General features: G+C 36.5%; 1 protein-coding gene across 2 annotated transcripts in view; it reads right to left on the bottom strand.

Moving 5' to 3' along the window:
* Positions 1–17860, bottom strand: part of LRP12 (LDL receptor related protein 12) — a 135823-nt gene that overhangs the window by 10801 nt on the left and 107162 nt on the right. For both annotated transcript variants that reach the window (XM_043974746.1, XM_043974755.1), the window contains 3 exons: positions 8022–8224; positions 3052–4156; positions 1724–1856 (listed from right to left, as the gene is read on the bottom strand). In XM_043974746.1, the coding sequence (XP_043830681.1) occupies positions 1724–1856; positions 3052–4156; positions 8022–8224 (1441 nt within the window). The remainder of the gene's footprint in view (positions 1–1723; positions 1857–3051; positions 4157–8021; positions 8225–17860) is intronic.

Here is a 17860-nt window from a genome sequence, read left to right as displayed (position 1 = left end):
CTTGCTGTCTTGGGGAGGGGGGAAGGAAGGGATAGGTAGGGAGAAAAATTTGGAACTAGAAATCTTATAAAAACAAATGTTGAAAACTATCTCTACATGTAACTAGAAAATAATAAAACGCTTTTATGATAAAAAAGAATAAATTAGAGGACTTAAAAAACTGTCACTTAAACTTAGTAGTACTATTGAAGATATCTGAACTTTTCAAGCTCAGAAACTTAAGATTTAATTAATTTAATATGTTTACCTGAAATTCTGAAGATTTAAACTACTTAAAACTATCTTTTGGTGGAGCCGTAATGACCCAGCCAATAAGGAAGTTTCTTTGACTGTCAAGTTGCCCCACAACAGAAATAAAATCCTTCTGAATGTGGGGCCACATTAACCAGAGGAAAAATTCTTTAGCATGAAATCCAGCTGTTTTCTTCAGAGGTATTGAACAGGAAAAACAGTAAAGTCATTATTTGAATTTGTGCCCCCCGCCCTCCCCGAGATACAATTAATGCCATTCTTTAAAACTCTTTAGGTTGTTGATTCCACCCTAAAAAACTGCTGTGAAGTCGTCATCCTACTATAAGATTTAGAAATAAAAGGGGCTTTTAAGTAAGGGAAGAAGCATGGCATAGTAGAAAGAACACTGGACAAGGCTAGAGACTTAAGCCCATCTCTGACACTCAGTAGTTGTAGAACAAGCCACTAATTCTGAGCATTAAATTAATCTGTAAGATAGCATATAAATTTTATAAAATCAAATCAATGAAGGTTCACAGCAAATATATCACCAGTCTTTATTTACTATCAGTCTTTCACTATATTCTCTCACATTCAGATGCGAAAAAAATCTTTTCTCCCGAATAGGTGAAAATGTCATCTTCATAGCCATTATTCTATCGGTTAATCTAGTATAGAATGACTAACAGATTAACTTTATTATTAATTTCTAGACAGATCATTAAAAAGAGCTGTTTGCTAAGCAAACAGCTTAACTCCTGAGCTTTATTTTTTTTAGTTTTACCTCAACAAATTATTCTAGCAGAGTACTCAAGAAACTCCTCCTTGATAACAAATAATTACAATAATTTAAGTCACTAGAAATACTGTTAATTTTATAAGATGCAACACTTATCTTAATAGGCATTATTTAAAATGTATTTTAAAGTATAAAAGCTACCAAAGCCTCATAAACAATAGCTTATTTAAATAGAAAAAAAAATAAAGTGATTTAAAAGATTACTGTAAAAGGGTCACTGTACAGATTTCTACAGGGTGAGCCAAAAGTCACAATGTTTTAATAACTTTTTGAAAATTATTTTTTCTTTATTTTTCACCACTTACGAGATTTGATTTTTCACATGTAATATAAATTTATTTCCTACATATACTGTATATGATGCTATAGTAATGTGAATTAAAAACAAAAAATAAAGGAGTTATTAAATACTGAAACCCCTTTGTGACTTTTGGCCCAATAACTTTATCTAATTTGTATGTGTCATGTTGTTATTCGTTTGTTTCTAACTCTTTTTGACCCCATATGGGGTCTTCTTGGTAAAGATACTGGAGTGGTTTGCCATTTCTTTTTCCAGCTCATTTTATAGATGAGGAAATTGCCCAGGATCACAGAGTAAGTGTCTGAGGCTACTGTGTCACCTAGCTGCCCCATATGTGTGTCTAACAGAGTATTTTTGATCATTTGATTTCACAATTATCAGATAAACCGTACCTGGTTAGGTGAACAAACAGGGAAATCTTCAACTGGGGGAATCAATCCTTGGGCTATCAATTGTCCATAAGAAGGAGGAGCTTCTCTTCTTAGTAATTCTGCTTCAACTCTTGACAACTGTGTTTCAAATGATCTTTTAAATGTAGAAAGGGAAAGATGAAAACAAGTTAATCCTACATGTATCAACAAATACCTTTTATTCTATTTTAGTGCATTTTACATTTGTTTTGAATGCTATTATAAAGGTGAAAATTTTTTTCCATTCTAAACTTTAAGGATCTCAACTAGGTTTGCTTTCTATTTCAGTGACTTTTGTACATTCTCTAAAGGACACAGTAAGAAATCTCTCATTGACTGTAACTTAACTAATTGCAGGTATTTAAAAAGTATCACTGACAAAGTGATGGGTTTCTGAATGTTCTTGTTTATGCAGCAGTATGGGGAAAGTTATTTTAGCCCATTTATTTATTATATGTGTAAAGATTGGGTCACTCAAAGTTTATTCTTTTACGATATTATATGTTTGTGTAATCACATATATACAATAGTGCCTGGAAATAAAGGGCACAAAATTGTTTAAAATTTCATTTGTAGCTTTTCTATAATCAAATATTTTGACATATATAAAATCTACATTATAAGAGAATATTAAAAGACAACTTGACTAGGTAGCACAGTGGATTCAAGTGGCCCTGAGTTCAAATCTGACCTCAGACACTTGACACTTACTAGCTGTGTGATCCTAGGCACTTAACCCTCACTGCCCTGCCTCCCACCCTCAAAAAAAAAAACCAAAAACTTGAAAACTTCAGCTCATACAATACAGTTCCTGCCCTCCCCCAATAAATAAAAATAGGAACTGTTGGCCATAGATGATTTTTTCAATAGTTTTTGGTAATACTTCTTTTGGGTTCTACTCTTTCATTTCTTGGGGGGCCCTCTGACATTCCAGGAAAAGTTGACATAATAAAGTCTATAAAGTTCATAATGCACATAAGCTCATTTAGTACTCACAATAATCTTAAGAGGCATTACTGAAGATATTAACACAATTTTATAGAAAAGGAAATTTATTCTCAGAAAAGTTAAGTGGTCCATGGTCACATAGCTAGTAAATGCTGGAGATGCATTCCAAGTCTAGTGTTCTCTTCACTCTACCACCATAGGCAACATCTACTGTTTTTCTATCTTTTCCAGGCCTTCCAATAAAACAACCCAAAATATTTACCATTATTAAGAGCCGTATTCTATTAGGGATAAATATTTAGCTAAGATTTTACTGTACAGAGTATAAATGCTGTAGGGTTAATTTGATACTGGGTACTGACCTTCGTTCAAACATTCTTAAAGAGTAGAGCTTACAAGTACACCCCAATGCAATGACGAGTAACAGTCCACAGATGAGACTCCCAATGACTGCTGCTGTTATTACTCTGGTAGGCACAATTACTGGACAGTTCTCCTCATCACTACCATCACCACAGTCATCTTGAGAATCACATACCCAGCTTTCAAACACACATCGGTTATTTTTGCAATGAAAATTTCCGGGCTGGCAAAAAAAGCAGTTTTTTTCATCAGAGCCATTGGGGCAGTGATTCTGGTAGTTGCAGCGGTCAGAGCGAGGATAACAGACACCATTTCTTGAACAGGGAAATTCTTCTTTTTGGCACATGGTACAATTGATTTCATCCCTTCCATTTGGGCAATGCCAGTACCCATCACAACGCTGCTGCTCAGTATAACAACCCCAATTACCCCCACAGGGTATTTCCCAGGGCAAGCAGAAGCCATCTACTTGATAAGTAGCATTAAAACCCCTGGCAGCATTCACTTTATCAGCACAAAAATGCACTCTTATCTGCCCAGAAGAAGAAACAACTGTAAGAGGTGCATGAGAGTCAAAAGCAGTTAATACACGTAAAAGCTTGTGTGGATTTTCTTCTAATCCATCATATATTTTGACATAATCGCCATAACCAGTACCATCAAGCTTAAAGTCAGTGAAGCGCAAAATTACTTTGCGATGATCACCAGTGTCTATTAGCCAGGTGCAATTGCTTCCTGGAGGATAAAAGTCTGGATAATTGGGAGAATTAAAAGTACCATAAAAGTATTTTAGCCACTGTCCACATGTTTGTACGTCACAGTCTATTTCATCTCCCAGGTCAAGACAGTCAATGTTCCCATCACATTTTAAGGATTCAGGAAGACAAGTGTAAACTTTGGTAAATCGAGATAGGCATTGGAATTGGTTGTAAGCACAGGGTTGAAAAGAGGAAGCCGTTGGAGGGTCAGCTTCTTTGGCACATATCTCTTCATCAGAATTGTCTCCGCATTCATCCATGTTATTACATTTCCAAGTTTCGGGAATGCATTTTCCATTACCACAACGAAATTGATCACATGCACAATTTGGTTCATCAGATTTTCCTGGAAGAGTAACAGGGTGAGAATATATATATATATATTTTTTACACATGTAAAATGCCATTTCAAAGATAAAAGCAAATGTAATTTTAATAATTATAAAATAATTTTATATTATTTGAACAAAAAGCTAAAATGGATGACCTGAGATGCTTTACATGAGGATGTTTTATGACTTAAAATTTAGTAAAAATGTCATAAAATGTCTTCAGTAAAAGGGCCTTTAGGTTACACTGTATGTTTAGGAATTTACACAGAGGTTTATATGAGACCGATAATAACATTAGAAGTTCTTCAATATTATGCCATTTACGCAACTGTCAAATGTTTGCATTTTCTTAACATATTCTTTACTTCTCCATGGATGATGTGTTATATTTGGCAGTTCTCTCATTAAAGGTCCAGTTCCTTCTTCTGAGTAATAGGAAGGGGTCACCTAATAGTTGGATAGACTTTCTTTGGGAAGTGGTAATCACAAAATTCTGTTAAGATAGACCCAATACTGGTTTCCGTATTAAGCAACTTATTCATTAATTGCATATAATACGTATAATTAATAAGGAACTGTCAAACTGAATTGGTATAGTTGACAGAAAACAGATTTCACAAGCAAATGCTTAAGTTAAACATCACAGAAAGCACATCATTTCAATAGTTAGGAGAATTATACTGATGGCCGAAGTTTAGTTATCTGCCTATGTTAAAAATCACATAAAATATTAAGAATTTGCATAGTATTTGCTAACTATATAAAAATAGAGGTTCATATTGACTGGACAGTTGTATTCTTACTAAAAGTTGCATCAACTCTGTCTAGAGAAAACTGAGTGTGAAATAAAAATTAGGTTCATTCATCATGTTACATGCTAGTATATATTCTCCTGGATGAGGCTACCATCAAAACTGAAATACAGTAGCATTCTTAATTTAGTTCCCATAAGGCACAAAGTATCATTCACAGTTACTTAAAACCTGAAACACTTCAGTTACTACAGGGAATAAGGCTTACTTACTCAAGTCTTTTGGTAAAACTGAAAAGTGCAACTGAGGTGAAGTAACTGTCAATCATGCTATTAAAACAATAAGGAAAGTCTGAAACATTTTGGTTATAACTGTTGGGTTAGAAGAAACAATATATGAAATATTTTATGGGACTCAACTTTTCATTTAATAATCAAGATCTGGGGTCAACCAAGTAACCTAAAAATAATAACATTAAGATTAATTCTAGTTGAAAAGATCCCACTTACTAATAAGATTACATTTTACCTATTTATTTGCAACCACAGGAAACTGAAGATTCATTATCTCCTCAATTTGTATTTCACATCTGCTCAATTTAATGTTTTCTTTTGTTGCACTTCATTTAAAGTCAGATATTTGTAAAAACTGCAATCAACTTATTATTTTAGACCTTCTTTCTTTTTATTATTAAATACTAAATTCCAATTAAAAGATGACAGCTTGTTTATTTCTCTGCATAGCAGCTATGAAATAGACACTCAACTGGAGCTAATTAAGTACTTCTTACAAATGGAGAGAGATTATATTGAATAAACTGAATGGTTACAAACTAGATAACCTCTACTTGGAGAGGCAGATTCAACAGTCAGAAAAGAGTTGTGCACATGCTCTGTCTATGAGGTTTGGGGATGGGAACAGAGCTGAACAATATGAGCATGGAAAACTCAGCACCATCTCTAGTTAAGTTGCTTTGCATAGGATCTGGTTCATGTGTGGTTTGAATCTCTACTTTATTGCTCCCTTCTTCCTTTTCTTCATTTACTTAAGACTCTTTCTTTCTTTCTTTCTTCATTCATTCATTCATTCATTCATTCATTCATTCATTTATTTATTTTGGTGAGGCAATTGGGGTTAAGTGACTTGCCCAGGGTCACACAGCTAGTAAGTGTCAAGTGTCTGAGGCTGGATTTGAACTCAGGTCCTCCTGAATCCATGGCTAGTGTTTTATCCACTGCGCCACCTAGCTGCCCCAAGACTCTTTATTACTGATTTCTTATCCTCCTGTCCTGCTTACTCTTTCTTCCTTGTGTCCAACAAAGAAAACACCTTTTCCCACCATGATTTAACGGGCTTTAGCCCCAGTGAGTTACTCTTATGTAGCTATTAAGCTATGACATTGTTAAATACAAACTGAAAAACTGGTAATAACTGAATATTAATTTTCTAAAGGGTTCAGAAAATGGTCTACCAACTACATACATGCAAAATAGGAAAAATGTGAGAAGAGAGAAGGAAAGGAAAGAGAGAAGAGAGAAAGAAGGAGAGGAAAAGAAGGGGAGAGAGAAAAAAGTGGGGGAGAGACAAAGAGAGTACAATCTTTCTATTCTTCCCATTCATTTGTTTGCTCTTCTACCTCTATAAACAACTTGGGCTTAAGTAACAACAAGAAGGCAAAAAGAAGTGGGGAAAAAAAGACATAAAAGATAAAAATTATGGCACAATAATATTATCCTTATCCTCGAATCATTTTTTCTCATGAATTCTCCAGGGTCTCTTCATCAAAAACATACACACAATATATAGAAAACATGTCCCGGTCCCTCCTGTAATTCAGTGTTTAGAGATAAAGAAGTCTTATTCTCCAAACTCTCTTTGTTTTGTTTTTTAATGGGGGGGATCAATTATTTCACTTTTTTTGAGATGAGTTCTGTTTAAAGGCCAAAGATTTGCAAGGGGAGAAGGGAAAGATAGAGTAAAGGTATGTAAGAAATAGATCTTAGATATTTAAAGAGATTTTTGATCATGACAGTACACTAAATTTATTCTTCTTCTGGAATTATATATATATATATAGCATGTCAACACTCCTACTCCAACTCTAGTAGCTCACTATTTCCTCTATAAGCAAGTATAAACATCCTTTGCATGGCTTCTAAATTCCTTTATGATGTAGCCCCCAACCTATCTTCCCAGACTCATTGTCTATTACCTTCATTCAGACACTCTGCAATCTAGTCAGACTGGCTTTTCTCTCTGTTCCTTATGTAGGTAGGGTACTTATCTCCCATCTTTGTGCTTTTGTATAACTCCCTATGCATGGAATACATTCCCTCCTACCTGGACCTCACAGAATCCCTCTTTCCCCTCAAAACACAGCTTAAGCACAGCTCTCCAAATTCCATCTAATGCTAGCACCCTCCCTAACATGTATTTAATTATTTCGTAAATATTTTACTTGTGTTCATTCTCCTTAAATGTATTCTATATGTATTTATACTTTTTTTTTTTTTTGCTGTCTCCCCTATTAGACTGTAAAGTCCTTGAGAGGATGTTTGTATTCCCTGTTCAAACTGCATCTCAGACACTTACCAGCTGTGTGCTCCTAGATTAGGCACTTAACCTTTGTGTGCCTCATTTTTCCCAACTGTAAAATAGGAATAATAATTGCACCTACCTTGCAGGATTGTTGTGAGGATCAAATAAGATAATATTTAGCACAGTGTCTGGTACATAGCAGACATATAATAAATCCTCCCTCCTTTTCTTTCTCATTCCTTCCTCTTGCCCTCCCTCCTCTTTATTGAGCATCTAGAGCAGCTGAATTAGTTTCAATCAGGCAAGGGATCCAGCCCCATAATGTCTTTGACTATGTAAATATCCCAAATGAATAAGAAGGTTCAGAGCTATCGTATCTGATCTCTAACAGCTTACAACACCCCCAAGCCCCAACAACCCCTGCTAATGTCAGATTCAATCTAAGGGAATGCTCCAAACAATTGTGCCACCTTCTGAAGCTAGGATTCAATTAACCTTTATGTGAAAGGACACGGTTAATCCTGTTGCCCTCTAGTCAAATAATAGCTCAATCTCTAAAGTTTGACATCTTTTCTTTTTAAAAACACACCTGAAAAATATGCCAGTCTGAATCCTTTCCTAGAGATGCTGTCATCAGAATGAAATTTGATCCAAACATGGTCCTGTGAAGAAATGTATGGTGGTGGAATGGTGGAGCCACAGGCTCTGTAACTTTCAACATTCTTGAAAGCTTCTATCGTTAACCAGTCCAAATTGCATCGCCTTGATCCCTGAATATCAAAATCCTGAAAACTGCAAAAAAGTAAGTCAGACAAAGATATTAAAGTGGAGCCAATTATAAATTAAATCAGTTTGAATTACTTTTAAAATATGATGGTAGTTCCAGTATTCCATAAATACAAATTGAAGAACATTTCTCCAAAGAAACATTCCATTCTTCTTTCAGGCTTACTATATACAGGATATAATACTATGATTTTTTTCTGTATATTTACCAACTGCCAACCTCAAATTACATTAGGGGAAACCACAGAATCACTGATTGAGGACAACAATCAATTTTTTATATTCTTTTTTTTTTTTTTTAGTGAGGCAATTGGGGTTAAGTGACTTGCCCAGGGTCACACAGCTAGTAAGTGTTAAGTGTCTGAGGCCAGATTTGAACTCAGGAACTCCTGATTCCAGCGCCAGTGCTCTATCCACTGTGCCACCTAGCTGCCCCAACAATCAATTTTTAAAAAAATTAATGTCTCAATTCCAAAGGACTCATAATGGAAAATGCTCTCCACATCCAGAAAAAAGAATTGTAGAATCTGAATGCAGATTGATCCATACTATTTCTACTTTTTTTTTTTTTACGTTTTTCCCTTTTGTTCTGATTCTTCTTTCACAACATGACTAATGTGGGAATATGTTTAATGTGATTGTATATCTATAAACCTACATAAGATTGCTTTCTGTCTTGGGGAGTGGGGAGGGAAGCGAGAAAAATCTGGAACTCAAAATCTTATAAAAACGAATGCTGAAAACTATCTTTACATGTAACTGGAAAAAAATGAAATACTAATAAGACTGAAAAATCTAAAAAGAAAAATAATGTCTCAGGGTAGCTAAGTGGTACAGTGGATAGAACGCTGCCCTGGAGTCAGGAGGACCTGAGTTCAAATCTGGCTTCAGATCTAACCACAAAATAAATAAGAAAGAAGTTAAAGGGGTAAATAGAATTTTAGAAAAGTTAGATATGACAGACCTCTGGAGAAAACCAAATGGAGACAGAAAGGAATATACCTTTTTCTCAGTGGTACATGGTATATACACAAAAACTGACCATGTATTAAGGCTCAAAAACCTCACCATAAAATGTAGAAATAGTAAATGCATCCTTTTCAGGTCATAATGCAATAAAAGTTACATGTAAAAAAAAGTTACATGTAATAAAGTGCCATGGAAAGATAAGACTGAAAATTAATTGGAAACTAAATAATCTCATCCTAAAGAATGAATGGGTCAAACAACAAATCATAGAAATAATCAATAACTTCACCAAAGAGAATGACAGCAATGAGACAACATAACAAAATTTATGGGATGCAGTCAAAGCAGTTCTTTTGGGAAATTTTTATGTCTCTAAATGCTTATGTGAATAAAATAGAGAAAGAAGAGATCAATGAATTAGGCATGCAACAAGTAAGGCCTCAGAAATTTACTAGATCTGCAACCCTGGGCAAATCACTTAACCACAATTGCCTCCCCTCACCCCCAAATTAATGTCTTACAAAAGCAAATATTGTTAGACCAGATAAAATTAATTTGAGAATCAGAACAAATGGTATTTATAATAGCTAACAGTACTCAAATGGTGTGATTATAATAACCTCAGACTTTTAATTGAGATGAAGGGTTTCTTAAAAAAAAAAAAAGAATTTATTTCCTTAGAGGAAATTCCTTAATGCTTTTAAACTTCACTGGTGATCCAATAATATTCCATACTATTCAAAATCTTTCTAGAGTAAAGGAAGTTGTGTATTGGAAAATTTCATTAAAAAAACCCTCTCTATATTAATAGATTCAGTTATACTGCAGATCAAATCAGGCAAGTACTTTATAGATAGATAGATAGATGTATAGTATCTCTTCTTTTGTTTTTGGCAGGGCAATGAGAGTTAAGTGACTTGCTCAGGGTTACACAGCTAGTAAGGGTCAAATGTCTGAGGTCACATTTGAACTCAGGTCTTCCTGAATCCAGGATCACTGCTTTAGCCACTGTGCCACCTAGATGCCCCATGATGCATAGTTTCTCTCTCATTACAACATTTACAGATGACTACTATAACACAATAAGGTTTTTTCCCCTTTATTTCCTTATAGTACTCTACAAATAACAGTGATTTAAAAAATTTATTGATCTCTATAAAGGAAAAAAATACTTGAACCAATATTAATAGTAGACAAGAATGTGTAATTCTACTAAATTATGTAAGTTAACAAGTTCTCATGAGAAGTTAAGAAACCCCTCACAGGCTTGCAACACAGGAGTCATCCTGAATTCCTCATTATTTCTCACTTCCTATATCCAAGCTGTTGCCAAGGACTGTTGATTTTACCTTGACAATGTCTCTCCAATATGCCCCCTTCTCTCCTCTGACACTGCCACCTCTCTGGTACTAGTCTTCATCACCTTATGCCTTGATTAGTGCAGTAGCCTGCTAGTGAGTGTGCCTGCCTCAAGTCTTTCCCTGCTTCTCCAATCCATCCTCCTTCAGTCATTAAAATGATTTCCTAAACCATAGGTTTGCTTATATCAACCTTGCCCTGCTCTCTCCTCTTCCCCCATCCCCACTCAATAAACTCCAGTGGCTTCCTATTGCTTCAGAAGCAAATACAAAATGCTCTATTTGGCAATTAATCCAATTTGACAAATGGCAGAATAACTGTTGTTGGATTATATTGTTCCAAATATATGTCTAACTCCTCTCCCTCAATAGCTCAAGCAAAACAGTATCACTTTTGGAGGAATATAATCATTAATTGTTTAAAACTTTACTGAGACTTCATAGCCATCCTTTATAAGTAGCAGAGCAGGTGCTAACCTGAATTGATACAATAAATTCTCCATAACGAATGAATCCCTCTTTCTCAAATACCAAATAACAGTGTCAACACACTAAATCTAGAATGTGGTACAATAAGGATGAAAATGATTTTGTTTCTAAATAAAACATATGAGGAAGAAAATTAGAAAAAAGACATCTCCATATAACACTACCTATGAAGATGTTCCTTGGTGACACAGTTATATTTTATGGGAATCACAGGTCTATAGCTGGAAGGTATGACCTCAGAAGTCATCTGGTTCAACTCTTCCATTTTATCCATGAGGAAACTGAAGCTTCTAGAAGTTAGGTGACTTTCCTAGGATCACAGAGTTTGTATCTGAAGTACAATTCGAACTCTGAGAGCCCAGAGCTCTATTCAATATGCCATCAGTGGCCATAGCTCCAGAGCTACAGACCGTGCTGCCTCTCCAACTGCAAAACTCTAGTTCTTTGGAAGATCTGGATCACCACTTGACATAACGACATAGTCTCAAGGATTAATTTTATATTATATAAATCAAAAGAGGTAAACATAATCAAATATATTATAAGCTTTAGAATATGATGTAAATAAAATGGGAATCCTGCTACTTGGGGAAGCTAGGTGATACAATAGATGGAGTACTGGCTATGGAATCAAGAAGATCTGAGTTCAAATCCTGCTTCAGGCACTTATTAGTAACTTAGCTCTGGACAAGTCACTTAACCTCTATAGCCTCAGGTTCTTCAATTGTAAGATAAGGATAATGACAGCATACAAGGATCAAATGAGATAATATTTATAAAAGGCCTAGCACATACTAGGCACTACATAAATGCTAGCTGCTGCTGCTATAACTACTAAGATCACTACTACTATCTGAACTGAAAACCCAAAACAAAACGAAACAAACCCTGGCCCACCCCCAAAATTCTGACATTACAAGAATAATAGTGTTTTGCAGATACTAAAAAAAAAAAATCTGAAGAGCAGCTAGGTGGTACACTACATAGAACGCCAGGCCTGGAGGAAGGAAGACTCATCTTCCTGAGTTCAAATCTGAACTCAGACAGTGACTACCTATGTGACCCTGGGCAAGTCACTTAATCCTGTTTGCTTTAGTTTCCTCGTCTGTAAAATGAGATAGAACTAGAAAATGACAAATAACTCCAGTATCTTTGTCAGGAAAATCCAAAGTGGGATCGTGAAGAGTCAGACACAACTGAAAAATTACTGAACAACAACAATAATTGAAATATATTGACTGAAAAATTTTAATTTAATAAATAAAGCATCATTAGGCAGCCAATATGTACCAGGCATTATCCTAAGTGCTGGGGTTACAAATTTAAATATGAAAAAGCTCCCCTCTTTGGGGAACTTACATTCTCTTAAGGAAGTCAACATGTACATAGTTAAACATAGTGAGGGAGGGAAGTGAGGTAAACCAATAAAAATCCAGTCAGTCAATATAAGAAATGACCAAATTCACTTTCCAATCCACCATTTTACCAGCAAAAATGAGAAAAAATGTCAAAGTATGTGAATTTGTACATATTTTCTTATCCACTTTTCATGTTATTACTCTCATGTTTTCATGCTTGTTATGCTCTCCCTCTTCAACTATTTCTTATGGAACACCAATCTCCATTTTTTTTTTTTTTTGTGGGGCAATGAGGGTTGTGACTTGCCCAGGGTCACAGAGCTAGTAAGTGTCAAGTGTTTGAGGCTGGATTTGAACTCAGGTCCTCATGAATCCAGGGCCAGTGCTTTATCCACTGCACCATCTAGCTGCCCTGCCCTATCTCCATTTAAAGCTCAGTTCATGACAACTTCTACAAGAGGATTTTCTGATTTTTCCATTTGATTTCTCAGAATAGTCTAAAAAATGTTTGTAGTTATTTTGTATGATTCTCAAATCTACCTTTCCTGCTCTCTGCTGACCTCTAGTCTCACATCTTCAAATGCCTTTTAGACATATCAACCTGCATGTCCAGTAGACACCTTAAACTCAATATGTCAAAAACAGAACTCATTATTTTTCCCTTCAAAACTCTTCTGACTTCCTACTTTCCCTGTTACTATACAGGATAACACCATGCTCCCAGGCCTGAGGCTCACAACCTAGGTAGGAGTTATCCTGGACTCCTCACTAATCTCACCCACCCCATATCCAAGCTGTTGCCAAGGCCTGCCAATTTTACTTTTGCAACATTTCTTGAATATGTCCCCTTCTCTTCTGACAATGCTACCTTCTCTGGCATAGACACTCATTATCTCTTGCCTGGATGACCGCAACAGTCTGCTGTTGGATCTGCCCACCACATGTCTGCCCACTCCAATCCTGCCTTCATTAAGCCACTAAAGTGATTTTCCTAAAGCCTAGATCCTACCATGTCATTACCTTCCTCAATAGATTCTAGTGGCTTCCAAATGCTTCCAGGAGCACACACAAAATGTTGTTTTGGCTTTATAACCTAGCCCCCTCCTACCTTTGTAGTTTCCCCCCAATATGTCCTCTTTGATCCAGTAACCCTCGTGTCTCCTGGCTGTTCCACAAACAAGACATACCAGCTCTCGGCTTTGGGCATTCTCTCTGGCTGTCCTTCATGCCTAGAATGCTCTTCCTCCTCCACTGTGACTACTGACCTCCCTGACTTCCTTGAAGACGCAACTAAAATCCTAACTTCCACAGGGAGCCTTCGCCAACTCCTCAATTCCAGTGCTTTTCTTCTATTGTTTCCAATTTATCCTATATGCAGCTCACCTTCCATGTATTTGTTGATATGCTGTCTCCCCCATTAGCCTGTAAGCTCCTTGAGGACAGATACTGTCTTCTGCCTGTTTTTGTAACCCCAGTGCTTAGCACTATGCTTGACACACAGTAGACACTTAATAAATGTTTACCAATTAATTATCCATGAACATGTTCCCCTATCCCTCCCCCCAGTAGGATGGAAGCTCCTTTAGAAAGGAACTTTTCTTTCTTGGCTCTGTATCCTTAGCACTTACCACACCACAGTACCTGGCATTCAATCAATAACCATTTATTAAGCCTTTGCTTTTATGTACTAGGCAATATCCTAAGTCCTAGGGATATAAAGAAAGGCAAAAATCGTCCCTACTCTCAAGGAGCTTTTAGTCTAATAGGTAAAAACACTATATACATAGAAGCAAGGTAATTAGAAAATTGCCTTGGGGGAAGGTACTGTTATTTGGGGGAATCAGGAGAGGTTACCTCTAAGAAGTGGGGCTTGAGTTGAGTCTTGAATGAAGCCAGAACTTTTTTTTTTTTTTTTTTTTTTGGTGAGGCAATTGGGGTTAAGTGACTTGCCCAAGGTCACACAGCTAGTAAGTATTAAGTGTCTGAGGCTGGCTTTGAACTCAGGTCCTCCTGACTCCAGGGCCAGTGTTCTATCCACTGCGCCACCTAGCTGCCCCAAAGCCAGAACTTCTTAAGAAGCAAAGATGAGAAGGGAGATCATTCTATGCACAGAGGACAGCCAGGACAAAGACACAAAAATGGGAAGTGGAGTGTCATGTGTGCAGAACAGCAAGCAGGTCTATGTAGCTGGATTATGTACTTGGAGAGGAGTAATGTGTAGGGGAAAAAAGTAAGAATTTTTGTTTAATATGTAGGCAAAAATCAGAAAGGGTCAGGCTGGAAGGGCTTTAAATGCCAAACAGAAGAGTTTATATTAGATCCCCCGGATAGGAGGGAGCCAGTGAAGTTTTATTGAGAGACAGACAGACAGACAGACAGACAGAGAAGGAGGAGGATCAGACTTAAACTTTAGGAAAATCAATGGAAGCTGAATGGAGGATTAGCGTACGTGTCCAACTGAAAGACTGTTAAAATGGTCTAGATAAGTGTTTACTTAGTTCAGAACTAGAATGGTGGTTGTCTAAGTGGAGAGAAGAAAATATGTGTGAGATATGTTGTAAAGGAAGAAATAATAACCTTTGGCAAATGATGATATGTGAAGTAAGTCACAAGAATTGAGAAGACTGAGGTTACAAGCCTGGGTGACTTGGAAATATACTAGTGCTTGATAGTAATAGGGTAGTTTGGAAGAAGGGAGCATTTTGGGGGTTGGGAGAAGACAAGTTCTGTTTTGGATATATTGAGTTTGAGATGCCTAGTCAAATATCTAATAGGTTACTGATGATGGATAGTCAGTACTGAAGCTCTAGAAAGAGACTAGGACTGGATAAGAAAGAAGCTTTAGAATTTATCTACATAGATATAACAGATGAACCTATGGAAGCTGATTAGATCCATAATTGACGAATTATAGACAAAAAAAGAATATCACTAAGGACAGGAGACATCATCCACAGTTAGGAGGAGTGACATGGATGGAGAAAAAGCAAAGAAGAACAGCGAGACACACAGAAGAAGCAAGGGCAAGTGATCACAAAAACCTTAAGGGAAAGTATCCAAGAGAAGATGTTCTACAGATTAAAAGGCTACAGAGATCAAGAAGGATTACAATTAGAAAAGGCCATTTCATTTGACAATTAAGACATCATTAATACCTGTGGGGAGAGAAGTTTTAGTTGAATGCCAAGGTCAGAAGGTATATAGCAAAAGGTTAAGAAGTCAGTGAAAGCAGAGGAAGTGCTCAGTTTAGTTGAGAAAGGGAGAAAAGATGTAGCATAATCTCTGGTGTGAGATTAAAATTGGATATTAGATCATAAATCTCCCCTACTTAACCTTTCCCTTAATTTATCTCCCAGACTAGTAAATGGAAGAAGCTTCTGGTTTTCTAGATAGAGCCTTTATTGTATGGTAGTCACAAGGTGATGTTGATTAGAAGGATAGGAAAGTAGAAATACAATACAAATCATCTTAAGTCTAGGTTTAGTCTATATTCTGTACAAAACTCACCAAAACCCAAGGCCACTTTTGAGGAGAGAGACCGAGTCAAGCACGTGCTGTTAAACCGAGAGCCGGGCCGAGTCAAACTCCAGTCCGTGTCTGTCTGTGCAGTGCAGCCAGGAGACCAGCGGAGCAGGAAAAAAGCCCCACTTCCGTTCTCTCCTTGCCTTTTCAGCTTGCACCCCGGAAGTCAAGTGCATAGCAGGCAGTCTGACATGCACAGCAGGCGCACTGGCGTGCGTAGCTTATGCCATTGGTTTCCTCCCCAAAAGGGTGGTCCTTAAAGAAAAACTGGCGTCTTTCAGTTATCCTAACCGACTGTTAAAAAACTTTCATATTTTTTTACCACACTGGCAAAGAATATTTTAAGGGTGGGGAGAACTTGAACATACTTCTAGGTAGCAGGGATGGAATCAATAGAGAGAAATTAAAGATTAAAAATAGTAAGGATAATGATCTGTGCAATTTGCTGGAGAAGACAGGCAGAGATGGAATGGGATGAAAGCGTGGATCTGGGCAAAAAGAAGGACAACTGGAATAAAGGAAACAGTGAAGAATAATGTCAGAGGTATCTGAGATAAGGAGGAGAGAAATTCTTGGCAAATGGTTCAAATATTTTCAGTAATTTATATGGCTGCAACACATAACCAATGAGGAACTCTAATAAAGAAGAGGAATAAAGGATGAAATCAAGGAACTTTACGACAGAGAGAAAATGAGTTAGTCATATGGCAGGGGTTAGGTAAGACTGATGGGTCGTCAGGGTGCTACACTGTGATATCAAGAGGAAGCAAGGAAGTCCTCTAGCATGTTGAGTAGAACCCCCATAGCACACTTTTGGAAGGTCATGGATAAAAGTTGCACAGGATGGGCAGGAATGGATGATTTATAATTTATTTTGCTGCCAAGAACTCCAAAACTGATGAGACACAGATACATTTGAATATTTTAGATACATGTTTAATTTTTTTTAAAATAATAAACATTTTAATTTAAAGTTTTGAGTTCCAAATCAGATCCCTTCTCCCCTCCCTGAGGTAGCAAGCAATCAGATATAGGTTATACATGTGTAATTATATAAAACATTACCATATTAGCCTTTTTGTGTAAGAAAACTTGAACAAAAGAAAAAAATGAAAGAAAGTAAAAAGTAGCATGCTTTAGTCTGTGTTCAATCAATAAGCAGTTCAGTTTTTGGAGATGGATAGTATGCTTTATCATTAATCCTTTGGGATTGTTTTGGTACACTGTATTTCTGAGAAAAGCTAAGTCAATTAACACTTTTTCATCAAACAATATTGCTGTCACTATGCACAATGTTCTGTTTCTGCCCATTTCACTGTACAAGTCTTTCTACGTCTTTCTGAAATCGTCCTGTCACTTCTTATAGCATATTAATATTCCATCATAATCATATACCATAGCTTGTTTAGCCATTTCCCACACTGATAGGCATTCCTTTGATTTCCAATTCTTAGTCACCAGCTCTTTTTGAGCTGCTAGATATATGCTTTTTTTTGGGGGGAGGGGGGAAGGGCAGGGCAATGAGGGTTAAGTGACTTGCCCAGGGTCACATAGCTTGTGTCAAGTGTCTGAGGCCAGATTTGAACTCAGGTCCTCCTGAATCCAGGGCTGGTGCTTTATCCACTGCACCACCTAGCTGCCCCCTAGATATACGCTTTTAAAAATAAGAAATAATAGAGTTGTAACAAGTTAAGTGAATGAGGAAATGCAGATTTCTTAAAAGGAAAACACTTTTCTCAAGAAATAATTATATTAAGATGATGCTTAAATTCATGAAGACAATACTTAGACTACATACTTACACATATATACACATACAAACACATATGTACATATAAAATTCAGAAAAGCTTACCTTCAGTTTATTTGATTTATTTTTCTGCTTTTAGACAAAACTGCACTTAAGCCAAACCTTTGAGAATCCAACCTACTCTAGGAACTATTCA

Source organism: Dromiciops gliroides, chromosome 1 (assembly GCF_019393635.1).
Source record: "Dromiciops gliroides isolate mDroGli1 chromosome 1, mDroGli1.pri, whole genome shotgun sequence".
NCBI lineage: Eukaryota > Metazoa > Chordata > Mammalia > Microbiotheria > Microbiotheriidae > Dromiciops > Dromiciops gliroides.
This window is presented reverse-complemented; position numbering and strand designations above follow the sequence as displayed.